General features: G+C 39.4%; 1 protein-coding gene and 1 non-coding gene across 4 annotated transcripts in view; both read left to right on the top strand.

Annotated features, from left to right (window-relative positions):
• The window catches only part of LRRCC1 (leucine rich repeat and coiled-coil centrosomal protein 1), a 40,275-nt gene that overhangs the window by 8,057 nt on the left and 13,745 nt on the right, over positions 1–18,473 (top strand). For 2 of the 3 annotated variants that reach the window (XM_081496773.1, XM_081496770.1), the window contains exons 4-9: positions 1,115–1,282; positions 3,206–3,381; positions 3,476–3,685; positions 8,579–8,775; positions 9,045–9,192; positions 10,308–10,456. In XM_081496773.1, coding sequence (XP_081352899.1) covers positions 1,120–1,282; positions 3,206–3,381; positions 3,476–3,685; positions 8,579–8,775; positions 9,045–9,192; positions 10,308–10,456 — 1,043 coding nt within the window. In that variant the 5' untranslated portion in view covers positions 1,115–1,119. The remainder of the gene's footprint in view (positions 1–1,114; positions 1,283–3,205; positions 3,382–3,475; positions 3,686–8,578; positions 8,776–9,044; positions 9,193–10,307; positions 10,457–18,473) is intronic. The other variant, XM_081496771.1, reaches the window with a different exon arrangement.
• On the top strand, positions 16,180–16,252 carry TRNAG-CCC (transfer RNA glycine (anticodon CCC)). The gene has a single exon. It is a non-coding gene; the product is annotated as a tRNA-Gly (tRNA).

Genomic DNA, 18,473 nt, shown 5'->3' on the forward strand with positions numbered 1-18,473 from the left:
GAAAGGTGAGTGCTCTTACATTATTGTCAATAGTGTTAGTATAGTACTATAATGGGCTTCCAGCATCCCGTGCAATGCGGGAGATCTGGGTTTGATCCCTGGGTCAGGAAGATCCCGTGGAGGAGGAAATGGCAACCCACTCCAGGATTCTTGCCTGGAGAATCCCATGGACAGAGGAGCCTGGCGGGCTACGGTCCATGGGGTCACAAAGAGTTGGACACGACTGAGCGATTAAGCACGGTACTATATTGTGTACTTTTCCTCTTATTATTATGTTAGGGCAGTTTTTATATTTTTTCTTCCTGTTTGTGTTAATGTTTTCAAATAACTAGAAGTTTGTGTATTTATGAATGGAGAGTACTAAACCAGGCAAAATTCGAAAACTAAGACCTTTAGTGGAGCAGAGTAGAGAGGTCCTTTTCAAAGAATGGCCCTTCCAAAAGAAGGGAAGCCAGGGCCTGCCCCCGCAGGGGATTCTCCTCTTTTTGAGGGGCGCTCCTGGCGGTGTTTTGACTGCCTCTCACTTCCAGGTTAAAGCTCGCTCAGCACACTCCGTTTTGAGGAAGACTCTGAGGGTGGCCCCTGTGCACCGGCTGAAGTCAGGCCGGCTGAGGCTGTGCTGGCACCAGGCGCCTCTACTGCAAACCCAGCTTCTGATGTCACCTTGCTCTAGATGAGCTTATGCGAGAAACGTTGCCAGGGAACTAAATCAAAGGGGTGCTATTGGTGTTTATTTTATACTCAACCCAATAAAATTGGAGTATTAGCTTATGTCTGATAATTTAAAAAGATGTGTTGGTTGAGAACTTGGCAGGCATTGCCTTATTCTTACTCTCATAAAAGTGTATGGCTCTGGGGAGGCCCATTTTTTAGTTGGAAGAGAACTAGAGCCTAGGTACCCCTGGGCTCTGCCTCCGAGAGATGCCAAACCCTCGTTTCTTCAAAACAACAGCTGACTTTGCTGATACCCTGTTCATTAGATAGCTGTTTGCAGCAGAGTCTTATTAATGCAGCTCCTTTGCCTCTTGAAATAAAACGAATATGAAACTTATTTTTAATTAGCTATTAGAAAAATGACTGCTGTGACATCATAAGAGCGTTGTTCGTATTGCAGGTTTGATGCCTCTTCATGGAATTAAGCATAAACTTAGATATATTGACCTGCATAGTAACTGTATAGATAGTGTCCACCACCTGCTTCAGTGTACAGTAGGGTTGCACTTCTTGACTGATCTTATTTTGGAAAAAAACGGAGAGGATAATCCTGTCTGTCGTTTACCAGGTATGAGCGATTCACTTAACACTTCTTATAACAGTGATATTAAAATCTTCTTTATTTTCTGCAAGTATTTAGGACCTCCTTGAATTTGTCTTAAACTTTGCAACTTAATATTTTTGGAAGACTATAATTACAAATAAATTATTTTATTAAGACAAACTAAATTACTGTTAAAAGAGGGATACAAGCTGAACAGATAAGTAATTGCATTTAGACAGTTTTATATTTTATAAATGATGCTTCAAAATTAAATTGTGTTTATGATATATTTTATAGTATAATATTAAGCCACCATAAAAAAAAGAATATAAAATCTCTATAGCTATTGATAAGTAGTTATCTCCAAGATATACCACTGTTAAGAGAAAGAAAAGCAAGCAAGTTGCAAAGCAGTGTGTATAATAGGCTACTGTTTGTGTGCAAGGGATAACTGTGTATGTTTGCTGAGTATACATATAAAACAGCTAGAAGGATTCACAAAAAAACTGATAATAAAACTTAGCTTCAGTATTTAGTGGGTAGGGATCAGGAAATGTGAAAAGGGCAGCTGAAAATCAGGAAATGTTAGAAAAACTTTTTACTGTTTTCTGAATTTTACACCATGTGAATGTATTAAATTATTAATAAGTAAATGATTTTTTTAAGAAGAAAGCTTAAACTTAGTATGATGTTTAGAAGATGCTGCTGAAATGCCATTTGATCTAATTCAAAATCATTGAGATCTGTGAAGATAAAGCGGACCAGATTGCCATTTCTAGAACTCATTTATCTCAAATTACTTAACCTAACAATAGGGTTCAAATGTAGACTGAACAAACATTCTTAAGATCTTTTTGGATAGAAGTTGGCTGAAGAGGCGCTAGTCTCGTTAATACGCAGTTATAAGAAAGCTTTTCCCAGAATGGAAACCTGTTTTGATAGTTTTACTTTGCAGAATATATGAGGTTTGAGATCACCTGTTTTCCTAAGCCCACATAATAATAGAATCTCCCTGAACATCAGAACAGATTTCTGTTTGGGAGGGAAATCCTTTTCTTAGAAGAAAACCTTATCCCTAAGACAGTCTATTTTCCTTCACTAACCCACAAGTTGGGTTTATTTTTTCTAATAATCTCATCTCAAGAGCCTCTAGTTCCAATAGTTTGAACCCTTGTTTTTCCCTTTCTTTCCTAGATGTATTTCTCTGAACATGGTTGCCCACCCCCCAGAGTTATTTATTACTGAAATTACTTTTCTTTCCTTAAAATTTCTAATGTTAATTTGCCAGACTTCTTTTGGAGTTTTTTCCAACCACCTTACTTGCAGTTGAGCAAAATTAATTAAAGCATTTTTTTTTTAGCCTAAAAACCAAATTAATGTTCATTTGCCAGATTTCTCCTATTTAATTGTACTTAAGGAAGATGATCATATTCTTGAATACTTGATAGATTGCCTATTTTAATCCTAGTTATATGTAATGTAAGAGGAGAAAGTGGAAGTGTTCGAGCTTGTTAATACTTATAGCCTCACTAGCAAAATTTTGATTTCTTATTGTTATTCTTATCATCCTGATTTACATCTGTACTAGTTGTATTACAAACAAGCAAGAGGTGTGTTTGGCCTCCCTGTGTAGAGTACATTGCTACTGGTTTCCTGCATTTATACCTTTAAGGCAGTTTTATGAACAATGCAGAAATGATACTAACTTTCTGATTTCATCGGGAGGATTGTTTGGGAGGGAGTTGGGCATAGTGTTTTGTTTGTGCTGTATTTAATGATTGCACACTGGAGAAAATTGAGTAGTGTTTTGTTAGTTTATTAGTTGCATTCCAGGACTAATTTTATCATTGCAGTGATATATGTGGTAGCTGATAAGTTTACTTTATTCTAAATGTAATGAACCTTTTTCTTATGCTTGAGTTTTCATTTGAATGATGTGTTTCCAAGGATACAGAGCAGTTATGCTCCAGACTTTGCCGCAGCTCAGAATCCTAGACTGTAAGAACATATTTGGTGAGCCAGTAAATATGGCAGAAATAAACTCATCACGCCTACAGTGCTTTGAAGGTCTTTTGGATAATTTAGTTTCTTCTGATTCTCCCCTAAATATAAGTGAAGATGAGGTATAGTACTGTTTTGTTTTTTCTAATATATAAGATATTTTCAAATTTTAATAAATGTAAACATGAAGGGTTTTGGTTTGTTTCTGTGTCACAGATCATTGACGAGATGCCAGTGATACCACCCCCCATCGATGAGGTAGCTCCCTTGGATCAGTTTGCAAGCACACCAACAGATACTGGTTTGACATCGCTTATGTCTGTGTGTCCCTCTTCCGAGCCAGAGAAAGTTAATCATGAAAGTGATTTTCAGAATGAGATGAAACTGCAGAAATTAGATGATCAAATTTTACAGCTTCTCAGTGAAGTAAGTATTTTTCCTGCTTTTCTAAGCAGTGTGTTTGTTGAAGAAAAAAATTAAGAAAATGGGCAGTAAAATTGCATACAAGCTGATCAACCAGAAACAATCTATATTTATTGCATTGGTGTGTATGTTTTTTTTTTCTTTAAAATAGGATTCTGTTGTAGTAGTAGTGGTAACACACTTTTTTCACTCATTTTCCCAAATGATCTTCTTTCAATCTTATGTAATTCATTGGGTGTTCTGCTGTACTTCACATTATCTCCACCCATCTACCTTTTATTTCAAACAGAACTCTTGGGATTCAGTGCTTACTAACACAGAGGATGTCTGAGCAACTTTTGGCCTCTACTTTCTCTTCAGTTGTTTTTATAGTTAAAACCACTTCTAGAACTTATAGCTAAGTGGCAAGTTAAAATTCCTGCTTCAGTTCCTGGGAGTGGGTAATATGGAATGATTATGGTTCATTGGTTTGTAATAATTCTGAACTATTATCTTTAACACTAGCAGTGCTTAATAAGCATGAGGTCTACCTTAGGTGAGCACATGCATAAGACTGTAGGGATCCCATGTGCCAGAGATGCCTGGAGGTTTCAGCTTGGGCCACAGAGGTGGATTGGAGGAGAACCGGGATGGGGATGCTGGCAGCTGCATTCTTTGGCATCACTGATAACATCCCACCGAGCTGGTAGGACCTTCGTCTCCTCAGAGCTCATCGTCCATCTTTCCTAACTGCCGACTCTTCTGCTGGTGTCAGAGCTTATCTTTAAACTTAACATGCTCATTTGAAGTGAACTTTTCAGCTTCTTTTAGGCCATCCTCATTTCTCACAGTTCAATCAAGTAGATAAGGATTAATAAATTGTTGTTGTTAAACAGAATAGAAACTCAGTTTATTTGAGTCCTTTATTTTAGTGAGGCAGAGTTGAACTTCAAACTCAGATGTCCTAAAATCCACTCTGACATCCTTTCCACAATCATGCGTCTCACTCAGTGATAATTCTTCCTACTTTATGGCTAAGAATAGGAGTCTAGCTCGTGGGGGAGGGACGGGGCGGCCGGGGAGAGAGGATGATTTATTGCTACGCATATAAAAAATGTTAAGAGAAGGACCTCTTTTGTGGAGTGCTGTGCTGTGCTTAGTTGCTTAATAATGTCCAACTCTTTCTGACCCCATGGACTGTAGCTCGCCAGGCTCCTCTGTCCATGGTGATTCTCCAGGCAGGAACACTGGAGTGGGTTGCCATGCCCTCCAAGGGGTCTTCCCAACCCAGGGACTGAGCCCAGGTCTCCCGCATTGCAGGTGGATTCTTGACTATGAGCAATCAGGAAAGCCCAAAAATACTAGAGTGGGTAGCCTATCCCTTCTCCAGGGGAACTTCCTGATCCAGGAATCGAACCCAGATCTCCTGCATTGCATGTGGATTCTTTACCAGCTAAGCTGCCAGGGAAGCACTTCTATTTTACTACCTTAGTGTAAAGGGTAAGCACAATTTGAATTTCAGTTGATATATACACTTAAATTATAAGTAAAGTCATAAAGTTACTGAAAATGTACTATAATATAGTGATAGTTATTCTTCCTAATTATTGTACTTTAATTATTATACTAATTGTGAGAATTCTTTCTGTGAAAGACTGTTCTGTCTTTAGGTTTTCATTTTTCAACACCATTTTATTTTGAATGTTTTAAAACTTAGAGCAATATAAGAGACTTTCTTAGTGAATGCCAGTATATCCACCAATTAGATTCCACTACCAGCGTTTTACTGTATCTGTTTCATCATATGTCTATCCATTTATCAAACTGTTATTATTCTGTGACACATTTCAAAGTGAATTGCACATGTCAGTACTCTTCCCTCTATAAATATTTAAGCCTGTGTATCTTTATAGAGTTCAGTGTTTTTTTTTAAAGTATTTACATTTACTTTTTTTTTTTTTACTTTTGATGTAAAATAGAGATGTTTGTATTCTCTGAATTGGCCCTACAATTCTCTAAATTGCCTGTTAACACAAAGAATATAATCAGTCTGATTTTCGTGTTGACCATTTGGTGATTCCATATGTAGAGGCATCTCTTGTGTCGTTGGAAAAGGGTGTTTGCTCTGACCAGTGCGTTCTCTTGACAGAACTCCTGTTAGCCTTTGCGCTGCTTCATTTTGTACTCCAGGGACAAATTTGTGTGTTACTCCAGGTATCTCTTGACTTCGTACTTTTCATTCCAATCCCCTGTGATGAAAAGGACATCTTTTCTTGGTGTTAGTTCTAGAAGGTCTTGTAGGTCTTCATAGAACAGATCAGCTTCTTCAGCATTAGTGGTTGAGGCATAGACCTGGATTATTGTCCTGTTGAACGTTTTGCCCTGGAAGAGAACCGAGATCATTCTGTTGTTTTTGAGATTGCAGCCGAGTACAGCATTTTGGGCTCTTGTTGACTATGAGGACTACTCCATTTCTTCCAAGGAATTCATGCCCATTCCCTTCCATTTTAGTCCCTAATTCCTAAGATGTCGAGATTCACTCTTGCCATCTCTTGCTTTAATACGTCCAACTTAGCTTGGACCTAACATGGACCTTAACTTGGGCCTAACATTCCAGGTTCCTACGAAATACTGTTCTTTACAGCATCAGACTTGACTTTCACCCCCAGACACATCCACGACTGAGCGTCACTTCCCCTTGGCCCAGCTGCCCCATTCTTTGTGGAGCTGTTAGTAATTGCCCTCCACTCTTCCCAGTAGCATATTGGACACCTTCCACCTGGGGGGCTCATCACCCAGTGTCGTGTCTTTTTGCCTTTTCACAGTGCTTCACGGGGTTCTCGTGTCAAGAAGACTGGAGCGGTTGCCCTTCCCTCCTCCAGTGGACCACGTTTTGTCAGAGCTCTTCACTGTGACCTGTCCAGCTGGGTGGCCCTGCACCCAACTTGGTGGCCCAGGGCTTCCTTGAGTTACACCAGTCCCTTTGCCACAGCAGGGCTGTGGTCCACGAAGGGAAGTGAGCAGTAGCAGTAACTGCGTGTTACCCAGACTTACACGGGGATGAACATCACTGTCGTCTCAGAGCGTTCCCTCACACTACTCACAGGCAGTCCTCTCCCTCATCCCACCCCCACCCCCACCGCACAATCACTTTTCTCACCTTTTTACCGTAGGTGATTTAATGCTTCTTCAGAACCTAATGTAAATGTAATTATACAGTATGTAACACTTCTGTGTAAGGCCTCTTTCACTCAGCATAACCTTGAAATCAGTCTGTTATTATGTGTATCAGTAGTTTGTTTTTATTGCTATGTGCTATTCTGTTGTATGAGTATTCTAAAGTTTATTTTTCCATTATCTCTATTGATATGCCACTGGATTCCTTCCAGGTTTGTGAATAAAACTGAACGATACAGTACAAGTCTTTTTGTGAACTTACATCTTCATTTCTCTTCAGTAAATAGCCTAGAACCAGACTTTCTAGATTACAGGGTAGGTGTTTGTTTAGGTAAATAAGAAACGGCCGGTGCTTTCCCAAGGTGATGGTTCCATTTTATGCCCACCAGCAGCGCATAACTGACTGTTCAGTTGTTCCACATACTCAGCTGTGTTTAATGTCAGCATTGACTTTATTTTATCCATTCTGGTGAGTGTATACTGGTATTAGTTGTAATTTTAATTTGCATTTCACTGATGAGTGGTGATGTTAAGCACTTTTTCATGTGCTTATTGAATTTTTTGTGAAGTGTTCAAAAATCTTGCCCATATTTTTATTGAGTTGTTAGTCTATTACTGGGTTATAGGAATCTATTTTGTATCTTGAATAGTAATGTTTTGTCAGATACATTTTATCCCAACCTGTGAATTGCGTGTTCATTTCTTTAATGGTCTTTTGATAAACAGCAATTTTAATTTTACTGATTTTTTTTTTTTTTGGTCTATTTGTGGATTTGTCTATTTCCTGGGATTCTCTCAATATTTGCTTTTTATATTTTAAAGCTCTATGACTAAGCACATACACTTTTATGACTACATTTTCTTCCTAATGAACTGTCCCCTTTTATCATTCTGAAATGTACATTTATGTCTTCCCTCAATTTTGGAATTTTTGGACATCATTGCTTCAAATATTTTCCTGTCCCATTCTCTTTCCTCTTTTTTCAAATTTCATTTAGACCTTTTGATGTAACCCACAGTCCCCTGAGGCTCTGTACGTTTTTATTGTAACAGTTAGGTCTCTGGGGTTACGTCTCTGTTGATTGCCATTTCTCTTGAGAATAGGTCATAGTTTTTTGGTTCTTCCTATTGTGAGTAATTTTGAATTTTGTCTTGGACAGAGTGAGTGTCATTTTGTGGCGACTTCAGATGCTGCTGGAGGCCTCCAGAGAGTGTTAATAATTTTGTTACAGCAAGCATTTAATTTGCTTTGATTTCACTGCTGCTCTTTGAACCCTTTACTGAGCTTCCTGCAGTCTATTCCATACTCTCTAATTCTTCAGACTCAAAAGTTTGTGGTTTTTCCACTTGAGTTTTAAGACTCCCTACATAGTGCCAATTGTGATATGTTCTTAGGCTAAAAACCATAAGGCAGAAACAATTAATTCTGGTTATTTTTTCAAGTGTCAACTCTTCTTTAGAATAAGCTTGCTCTTGTTCACTTTCCAAGATCTCTAAGTAGTCTTTGTTTGATTTGTGTTTTTGCCATGGTTTGTAACTGTGATCTTGAGAGAATCAAATCTCATAGAATCATACTTGTCCGTACTAGAAGCTGAATCCCTTGTCTTTAATTGCAAACATACCTAGTTTATAAATCCTTAAACTTGTAAAAAGTTTTAACATTTTAGAAAACGTCAAATTATATTCTTTTATACCAAAATGAACTTTTAAAACACTTTGTTGTTGTTGTTTTTATTCTAGACTTCTAATTCTATAATAGATAATGTTCCTGAGAAAGATCCCAGACCAAAAAGAGACACAGATGTGACTTCTGAAAGTGACTATGGAAACAGAAAAGAATGTAGTAAGAAAACTTCTCGAAGATCAAAAATCCCCTATTATTCCAAAACTATTCAGACTATTAAACACCACAGTAAAAACAGCAGTACTTTTATAAGGTACTTCTTTAAGTTCTAGAAATTCAGATAAGACACACAGAAGTTTATACTCCTGACTCCTTTCTTAAAGCTGCCTCATGGTCTTATTTTTTTTACTTTTCTAACGTCAAAGAGTTGACTTTTCAGCCTTGGCAGCTCAGGTTTGGTCAGTATATTTATATAAATTTATGTAAAAGGATCTCTTTATGCTAGATTGTCATTACCTAAGTTGTAAAAATTAAAAGTGTCACACATTTCTTTGGGTTATTAACTGTGTGTTTTATTCGCAGTTGTAATCGTAAAATGAAGCAACCTTTCCTTAAGGAATTATATATAAGTTCATCTTTGCCAAACAATAGAACATTAGAAGAATCAGAAAACCAGAAGACTGAAATAATGAAAGTAAACGATAATGGTTTAGAGGATGCCACTTACCGGGTATGATTTAAGAGATTAAGGAAAATTAAATATGAATAATCTTAGTTTTAAATACAAGTTAGTCCCAGAAAAATAATGGGTGTTTTTTTGAGCGCAAAATATTGTATTGAGGGGATGAAGTTGGGTCATTTTCCCTGTCCTGATTTCCAGATTTTGTGTAATGTTACTATTTTTATAATTTTTAAAGGAATGGAAATTACACACTTTAGATCAGATTTTAATGAAATCAGTTTGTCATATGCTTCAGAAGGAGAAAATAGGTCTAAGTTTTCAAATTCTTCCTAAAACAGTGATTCCTAACTTAGGAGTCTTAAGAGTCTTTTAAGTATCTAAGGAAATCTATAGGTCTATAGGTCTTCTCAGAGAAACTTTCTTAGAGAAACTCATAAAATATTTTGAGTAATATTTTGAAAATAATTTCAGGGTTTTCATGGACTCTTTTGAAACCCAATTTTGGACCCATGGTTTCCAGATTTAGAGTCATTTAGGCATTTTTAGTACACGTTGATTTATTTTATAATTTTTACTTACTTTCCTTTATTTTACTTGTGAACGACTGGTTATACTTTTCATTGTACACTTTACTTCCAGTATTATGCTATTGGTTTTGTCTTCTTGTTCTCGGTTATAAAGGCCTTAGTATTTAGAAAATAGTAATATTCATTATGACAATAATAATAGCAGTTAATGTTTATTGAAGGCTTCCCAGGTGGTGCTAGTGGTAAAGAACCTGTTTGCAAGTACAGGAGATATAACAGATGCTGGTTCAATCCCTGGGTCAGGAAGATCCCCTGGAGGAGGGCATGGCAACCCACTCCAGTATTTCTTGCCTGGAGAATCCCAAGGACACAGGAGCTTGGCGGGTTATAGTCCATAGGGTCACAAAGAGTCAGACACGACTGAAGTGACTTAGCACGCACTCACACATTTATTGAGTGGTTATTTTATGCCAGACACTATTCTGCATGCTTTACTTGCATCTTTTGCTTCATTCTCACCATAGCCCTTTGAGTTAGATGCTTCTATTCCCATATTATAAATGAGAAAATTGAGGCAGTGAGAGGCTACGTAACTTTTCTGAGTTCACATAACAAATATATTGGTGTATTTTTTAGGCACTTGTCGAGGAACTAGATGAAGAGAGAGAGAAGAGATGGAAAGCTGAACAAACTGAAAAGAAGCTTATGGATTATATTGATGAACTGCATAAACATGCAAATGAAAAAAAAGATATTCATAGCCTGGCTCTTTTTACTACAGACAGGTAAGGGAAAAGTCTGTACACCTGAAGTTATCTCATAGGACAAAACATGCTGAGCTTGGAACTGGAATGCCTTAGTTTTAAACTAGCTGCAGTATGATCGAAAACTATGCATGTGGTTTTAGTTTGAATTGAATTAATTTTATTTAAAGACTTCGGGCTGTATCAGCTTTTTATATAAACAAAGGATTCAGGATATTAATTTGAGCCCTCAAGGTGGGAGATGTCAGATAGATAAAGTATTACAAGTGAAAAGCAGGAATAGCATAGAGCAGGGGCTGGCAGACTTGTTTTGTAAGTGACAGGACCTGGCGCACTTTCTCTGCAGGTTTCCTGAGTCATAATCAGTCTCTGTGCTGTTCTCCACAGTGGACTTTGGTATCAGATAGCCCAAGTTTCTTAATTTTAGTGTTTTTATTCCGTCTTATTTCATTTCCCATTTTATCTTTTTTTTTCTATATTATGTAATACAGGAATGTCTTATTCTAATATGTGAGGATACCACACAGTTCTTCTGAAATGACAATAACTTTTTTGTTCGGTTTCCTGTAGGCAATTACTTCTAAAGTTATGCTTTTTCTCAAAAGGTTAAGGGTTTTGTCCATGGAGTTCCTTTTGATTTTTATCTCTTCCTACCCTTGAACAAGCACTAGATTTCTAGACTTGGTATTTGCCAACAAGTAGGCATTAGGAAGTTGCTCTTGGTTCCATTTCCTACCTACGTATACAGTAGATAATTCCCTTTCTACAGTCTTGATTGATTAGTAAGTTTGTGTACATGGGCCTCAGCCCAATTCCCAGACTCTGTTTATACATTTAACTAGTAAAGTTTCGTGGTCCTGACGTGGTATTTTCTATCAGATTCTCTCATTCTTTGTACCTATGGAATATAAGGAAAATTACAATATGCACCATGTGTTCTATGAAAACCTCTGTAATTAGACAAACTACGATGCTTTATGCCATTACTAGACAATCCACCACTTAGCCGTCAATTTCTTACCTTATATGTTTTGGAAGTCGCTGTTACTGATAGAATAAGATGCTGGACAAAGGTAACAGCAGATGGATAAGTAACAGTCCTGTGACCACTTAGAAGAAACAGGACTTCTGTTTGCAGGAGGTGCACAGGTGGCCAGCATGGTTTAATGATAGATACGTACAGACTGTGTGACTTGATGTGTCACAATCAGACAGGGAAAGAGAGGGATTTATCTTCCTGTTAGTTCCATTTGCTTATTATTGAAAGTCCTCCCAGACTTTGGCATTATGTTTTCTCTTGTTTAGAGTCATTTGTGGGTGCATCTTTGTTTTACTCTGCTTTGTAAGTATTGCCTAGTAGACTATTAAAGGAAGCTGTGTCTGGGATTGTGAGCCAGATTCTGCTTTAATTGGAAAGCTTTGGACACACCTCACCTTTGTCTTTCTTTAACCTCTGTTGTTGTGTCATGTTTCCGATGTTACATATTCACTGTTCTCTTGAAAACTTAGCTTCAGTCTGTTCTGATTCATCTATGGCCCAAAATGGGTTTTGGAGATCAGATCCTCACCAGTCTTCATATTCCCTTATGTGACTTGGTAGGGACTCTGTATTCCTCATACTTATGCAGGGTCTGGCATCTAGGTAGCAAGCTATGGGTATATATTATCTCAAAAACTGAATATTCTCTATTTCTAGTCCCTAAGTTGTATCTGACTGTTTGTGAGCCCATGGACTATAGCCCATAAGGCTCCTCTGTCCATGGGATTTCCCAGGCGAAAATACTGGAGTGGGTTGCCATTTCCTTCTCCAGAGGATCTTCCCAACCCAAGGATCAAATTCACGTCTCCTGCATTGGCAGGTGGGTTCTTCACCACTGAGCCACCTGAGAGGCCATATCTTTGATCTCTGCTGTGCTTTTAATGGCAAGCCGCTTCAGTATTCTTGCCTTGAGAATCCCATGAACAGCAGGAAAAGGCAAAAAGATATGACGCTGAAAGATGAACTCCCCAGGTCAGTAGGTGCCCAATATGCTACTGGAGATCAGTGGAGAAATAACCCCAGAAAGAAGGAGGAGACAGAGCCAAAGTGAAAACACTGCCCAGCTGTGGGCGTGACTGATGATGGAAGTAAAGTCCGGTGCTGTAAAGAACAATACTGCATAGGGACCTGGAATGTTAGGTCCATGAGTCAAGGCAAATTGGAAGTGATCAAACAGGAGATGGCAAGAGTGAACATTGACATTTTAAGAATTAGTGAACTAAAATGGACTGGAATGGACAAATTTAATTCAGATGACCCTTATATCTACTACTGTGGGCAAGAATCCCTTAGAAGAATTGGAGTAGCCCTCACAGTCCACAAAAGACTTGGAAATGCAGTACTTGAGTGCAGTCTCAAGAATGACAGAATGATCTCTGTTCATCTCCAAGGCAAACCATTCAATATCACAGTAATCCAAGTCTGTCCCAACCAGTAATGCTAAAGAAGCTAAAGTTGAACAGTTTTATGAAGACCTGCAAAACCTAGAACTAACACCCAAAAAAAGATGTCCTTTTCATCGTAGGGGACTGGAATGCCAAGTTGGAAGGCAAGAGATACCTGGAGTAACAGGCAAATTTGGTCTTGGAGTACAAAATGAAGCAGGGCAAAGGCTAACACAGTTTTGCCAAGAGAAAGCACTGGTCATAGCAAACACCCACTTCCAACAACACAAGAGAAGACTCTACACATGGACATCACCAGATGGTCAACACCGAAATCAGATTGATTATATTCTTTGCAGCCAAAGATGGAGAAGCTCTATACAGTCAGCAAAAACAAGACGGGGAGCTGACTGTGGCTCAGATCATGAACTCCTTATTGCCAAGTTCAGACTTAAATTGAAGAAAGTAGGGAAAACCACTAGACCATTCAGGTATCAGTTCAGTTCAGTTCAGTCGCTCAGTCGTGTCCGACTCTTTGCGACCCCATGAATTGCAGCACGCCAGGCCTCCCTGTCCATCACCAACTCCTGGAGTCTACCCAAACCCATGTCCATCGAGTCGGTGATGCCATCCAACCATCTCATCCTCTGTCGTCCCCTTCTCCTCCCGCCCCCAGTCCTACCCAGCATCAGGGTCTTTTCCAGTGAGTCAACCCTTCGCATGAGGTGGCCAAAGTATTGGAGTTTCAGCTTCAACATCAGACCTTCCAATGAACACCCAGGATTGATCTCTTTTAGGATGGATTGATTGGATCTCCTTGCAGTCCAAGGGACTCTCAAGAGTCTTCTCCAACACCACAGTTCAAAAGCATCAATTCTTCGGCGCTCAGCTTTCTTCACCGTCCAACTCTCACATCCATACATGACCACTGGAAAAACCATAGCCTTGACTAGACGGACTTTTGTTGGCAAAGTAATGTCTCTGCTTTTAAATATGCTATCTAGGTTGGCCATAACCTTCCTTCCAAGGAGTAAGCGTCTTTTAATTTCATGGCTGCAGTCGCCATCAGCAGTGATTCTGGAGCCAACCTCAATCAAATCCCTTATGATTTTACAGTGGAAGTGACAAATAGATTCAAGGGATTAGATCTGATAGAGTGCCTGATGAACTATGGATGGAGGGTCATGACATTGTACAGGAGGCAGTGATCAAGGCCATCCCCAAGAAAAAGAAATGCAAAAAAGCAAAATGGTTGTCTGAGGAGGCCTTACAAATAGCTGAGAAAAGAAGAGAAGCTAAAGAAAAAGGAGAAAAGGAAAGATATACCCATTTGAATGCAGAGTTCCAAAGAATAGCAAGGAGAGACAAGAAAGCCTTCCTCAGTGATAAATACAAAGAAATAGAGGAAAGCAACAGAATGGGAAAGATTAGAGATCTCTTCAAGAAAATTAGAGATACCAAGGGAACATTTCACGCAAAGATGGGCTCAATAAAGGACAGAAATGGTATGGACCTAACAGAAGCAGAAGATATTAAGAAGAGGTGGCAAGAATACACAGAAGAATTATACAAAAAAGATCTTCGTGACCCAGATAACCACAAAGGTGTGATCACTCACCTAGAGCCAGACATCCTGGAATGCGAAGTCAAGTTGGCCTTAGGAAGCATCACTATGAACAAAGCTAGTGGAGGTGATGGAATTCCAGCTAAGCTATTTCAAATCCTAAAAGATGATGCTGTGAAAGTGCTGCACTCAATATGCCAGTGAATTTGGAAAATGCAGTAGTGGCCACAGGACTGGAAAAGGTCAGTTTTCCTCCCAATCCTAAAGAAAGGCAATGCCAAAGAATGTTCAAACTACTGCACAGTTGCACTCATCTCATACACTAGCAAAGTAATGCTCAAAATTCTCCAAGCCATGCTTTAACAGTATGTGAATCGCAAACTTCCAGATGTTCAAGCTGGATTTGAAAAGGCAGAGGAACCAGATATCAAATTGCCAACCTCCGTTGGATCATAGAAAAAGCAAGAGAATTCCAGAACACCATCTGCTTTTGCTTTATTGTATACACCAAAGCCTTTGACTGTGTAGATCACAACAAACTGTGGAAAATTCTTAAAAACCACCTGACCTGCCTCCTGATAAATCTGTATGCAAATCAAGAAGCAAGAGTTAGAACCAGACATGGAACAACAGACTGGTTCCAAATCGGGAAAGGAGTACATCAAGGCTGTATATTGTCACCCTGCTTATTTAACTTATGTGCAGGGTACATCATGTGTAATGCCGGGCTGGATAAAGCACAAGCCAGAATTAAGATTGCCAAGAGAAATATCAATAATGTCAGATATGCAGATGACACCACCCTTATGGCAGAAATTGAAGAGGAAATAAAGAGCCTCTTGATGAAAGTTGAAAGAGGATAGTGAAAAAGTTGGCTTAAAACTCAACATATAGAAAACAAAGATCATGGCATCTTTCCCCATCACTTCATGGCAGATAAGTGGGGAAACAGTGGAAACAGTGAGAGACTTTATTTTCTTGGGCTCCAAAATCACTGGAGCTGGTGACTGCAGCCATGAAATTAAAAGATGCTTGCTTGTTGGAAGAAAAGCTATGACCAACCTAGACAGCGTATTAAAAATCAGAGACATTAGTTTGCCAACAAAGGTCCATCGAGTCAAAACTATGGTTTTTCCAGTAGTCATGTATGGATGTGAGAGTTGGACCATAAAGAAAGCTGAGCGTGGAAGAATTGTTGCTTTTGAACTGTGGTGTCGGAGAAGACTCTTGTGAGTCCTTGGGACTGCAATATCCAACCAATCAATCCTAAAGGAAATTTAGGATTTCCAATGAATATTCATTGGAAGGACTGATGCTGAAGCTGAAACTCCAATACTTTGGCCACCTGACGTGAAGAACTGACTCATTTGAAAAGACAGAGTACGTCAAGGCTGTATATTGTCACCCTGCTTATTTAACTTACATGCAGAGTACATCATGAGAAACGCTGGGCTGGAGGAAGCACAAGTTGGAATCAAGATTGCCAGGAGAAGTATCAATAACCTCAGATATGCAGATGACACCACTCTTATGGCAGAAAGTCAAGAAGAACTAAAGAGCCTCTTGATGAAAGTAAAAGAGGAGAGTGAAAAAGTTGGTTTAAAGCTCAACATTTAGAAAACTTAAGATCATGGCATCTGGTCCCATCACTTCATGGGAAATAGATGGGGAAACAATGGCTGACTTTTATTTTTCTGGGCTCCAAAATCACTGCAAGTGGTGATTGCAGCCATGAAATTAAAAGACGTTGGGGATTTCCCTGGCAGTCCAGTGGTTAAGACTCTGTGCTCCCAATGCAGGGGGTCCAGGTTCAATCCCTGGTCAGGGAACTAGATCCCACATGTCACAACTAAAGATTCTGCGTGCTACAGCTAAGACCTGGTGCAGCCAAATAAATAAAAGAAAATAAAAATATAAAAAAATAAAAATTGCTTTAAAAAAAAAAAAGACGTTTACTGCTTGGAAGGAAAGTTATGACCAACCTAGACAGAATATTTAAAAGCAGAGACATAACTTTGTCAACAAAGGTCTGTCTAGTCAAGGCTATGGTTTTTCCAGTGGTCATGTATGAATGTGAGAGTTGGACTATAAAGAAAGCTGAGTGCCGAAGAATTGATGATTTTGAACTGTGGTGTTGGAGAAGACTCTTGAGAGTCCCTTGGACTGCAAGGAGATCCAACCAGTCCATCCTAAAGGAGATCAGTCCTGGGTGTTCATTGGAAGGACTGATGTTGAAGCTGAAACTCCAATACTTTGGCCACCTGATGTGAAGAGCTGACTCATTGGAAAAGACCCTGATTCTGGGATAGATTGAGGGCAGGAGGAGAAGGGGACAACAGAGGATGAGATGGTTGGATGGCATCACCGACTCAATGGACATGGGTTTGGGTGGACTCTGGGAGTTGGTGATGGACAAGGAGGCCTGGCATGGTGTGGTTCATGGGTTCGCAATGAGTTGGACACGACTGAGTGACTGAACTGAACTGAATTGATGCTGGGAAAGGTTGAAGGCAGGAGGAGAAGGGGATGACAGAGGATGAGATGGTTGGATGGCATCATTGACTCCATGGACATGAGTTTGAGTAAACTCCAGGCGTTGATGATGGACATAGAGGCCTGGCGTGCTACAGTCCATGGGTTGCAAAGAGTTGGACACGACTGAGCGACTGAACTCACCTGATGCCTTTTAATGCCTAATCTATAAACTCCCAAATCTTTGTCTATTATCCAGGCCTTGTTGATTAAGAGATTGTACATCTAATCATCTACTAAAAATTCCTTGTCTACGTAGCTTTAAGTTCCTAAGATCAACATATCATTAGGTCAACTTATCCTGCTCCCTTTTTTTATATTCCTTGTTCTATTAATGACGTTACATATCATCAGCCACCAAAGGTAGAAATTTCAGAATCATTTTTTTGCTTCCTTCCTCTTTCTCAGACTTCATAACCAGTAGGTATTGATAACCCTCTTCATTCTACTTAAAAGGTGTTGAACCATCTCCTCTCTATCCCCAAATTGTTGCATTCGTTTAGGCCCTTATCTTCTGCTCAGAGGATTACTCTTAATTCTTTTGATTTGTAGCTTCTCTGCCCCTTCCACCATATATTTCACAGACTAAAGTCTAATATTCTCTCATACAACATACCAAACTAGAGTTGAAAGACGAGTTTGGAGACCACTCTCAAAGGCAAGAAGAGAGATAATAAGACTAGAAATTGGGCGATGACTAGTGTAGAAGTTGATAGGTACAGGGATTTTTCTCAGTTATGACTTGGAAATTAAATACACATTTGAGTGGCTGCCTAGCTCAGAAAGTCCTTCATGAGGCTCTGTCTTTGCTATTCATTATCCCCTTTTCAAACACTCCTGTTCTGTCATGAACTGACTGTCTGTCTATAATATTGGTTAAGAGGTGAACCCCTGACTGGGATGGGTAAAGGTAAACCTTAGCTGTGGCCACAGTGACTGGTGCTTGAAGTGGGCATGTGAATCAAATTGGACTAACCAGGGATTTTCCTGGAACTCAGTTCTAAGTTGAGCTAGAGAAAGGGAATCTCTTCTGTTTGGTCCTCACTCCTGTCAGAACATGAGTCCAGAGATGTTTGTAGCCTTCCCTGCCTCCCCTGAATGCATTATAAAAAACCCACCGTGGGAAGAATTCAGCCCAGCCTGTCGGGAATCAGAGACACCTTATGGTGTTCATGTCCTTGGTTTCTGTGTCCCTCAGAATAGTACCATCCCTGCCTCTGAATTGGTTAGTTATATGTTTCACTAAATTTCCCTTTCTTCCTAAAACTGAGAATTTTCAGTCAAAAGACTCTTGAAGTAACACAAAGCTAGTATAGTACGGGGATGTGGGACTGAATGCCTGGGGAGCGTGCAGGAGAGTCAGAGCTGACGTGCGGGCACGTGTGCAGATATGGCTTCTCAACTGTAGCTTTATAAAGGAAGGCGTGTCCTCTGCCGGGTATTCAGCTCTTTGAAGGCCAGGCTGTGTCTTGATTGCCTTATTTGCTTTTAAGCCCACATCTAGCACAATGCCTGAAA

The sequence above is a fragment of the Giraffa tippelskirchi genome, chromosome 6 (assembly GCF_054371585.1).
Source record: "Giraffa tippelskirchi isolate mGirTip1 chromosome 6, T2T-mGirTip1v1.2.pri, whole genome shotgun sequence".
Classification (NCBI taxonomy): domain Eukaryota; kingdom Metazoa; phylum Chordata; class Mammalia; order Artiodactyla; family Giraffidae; genus Giraffa; species Giraffa tippelskirchi.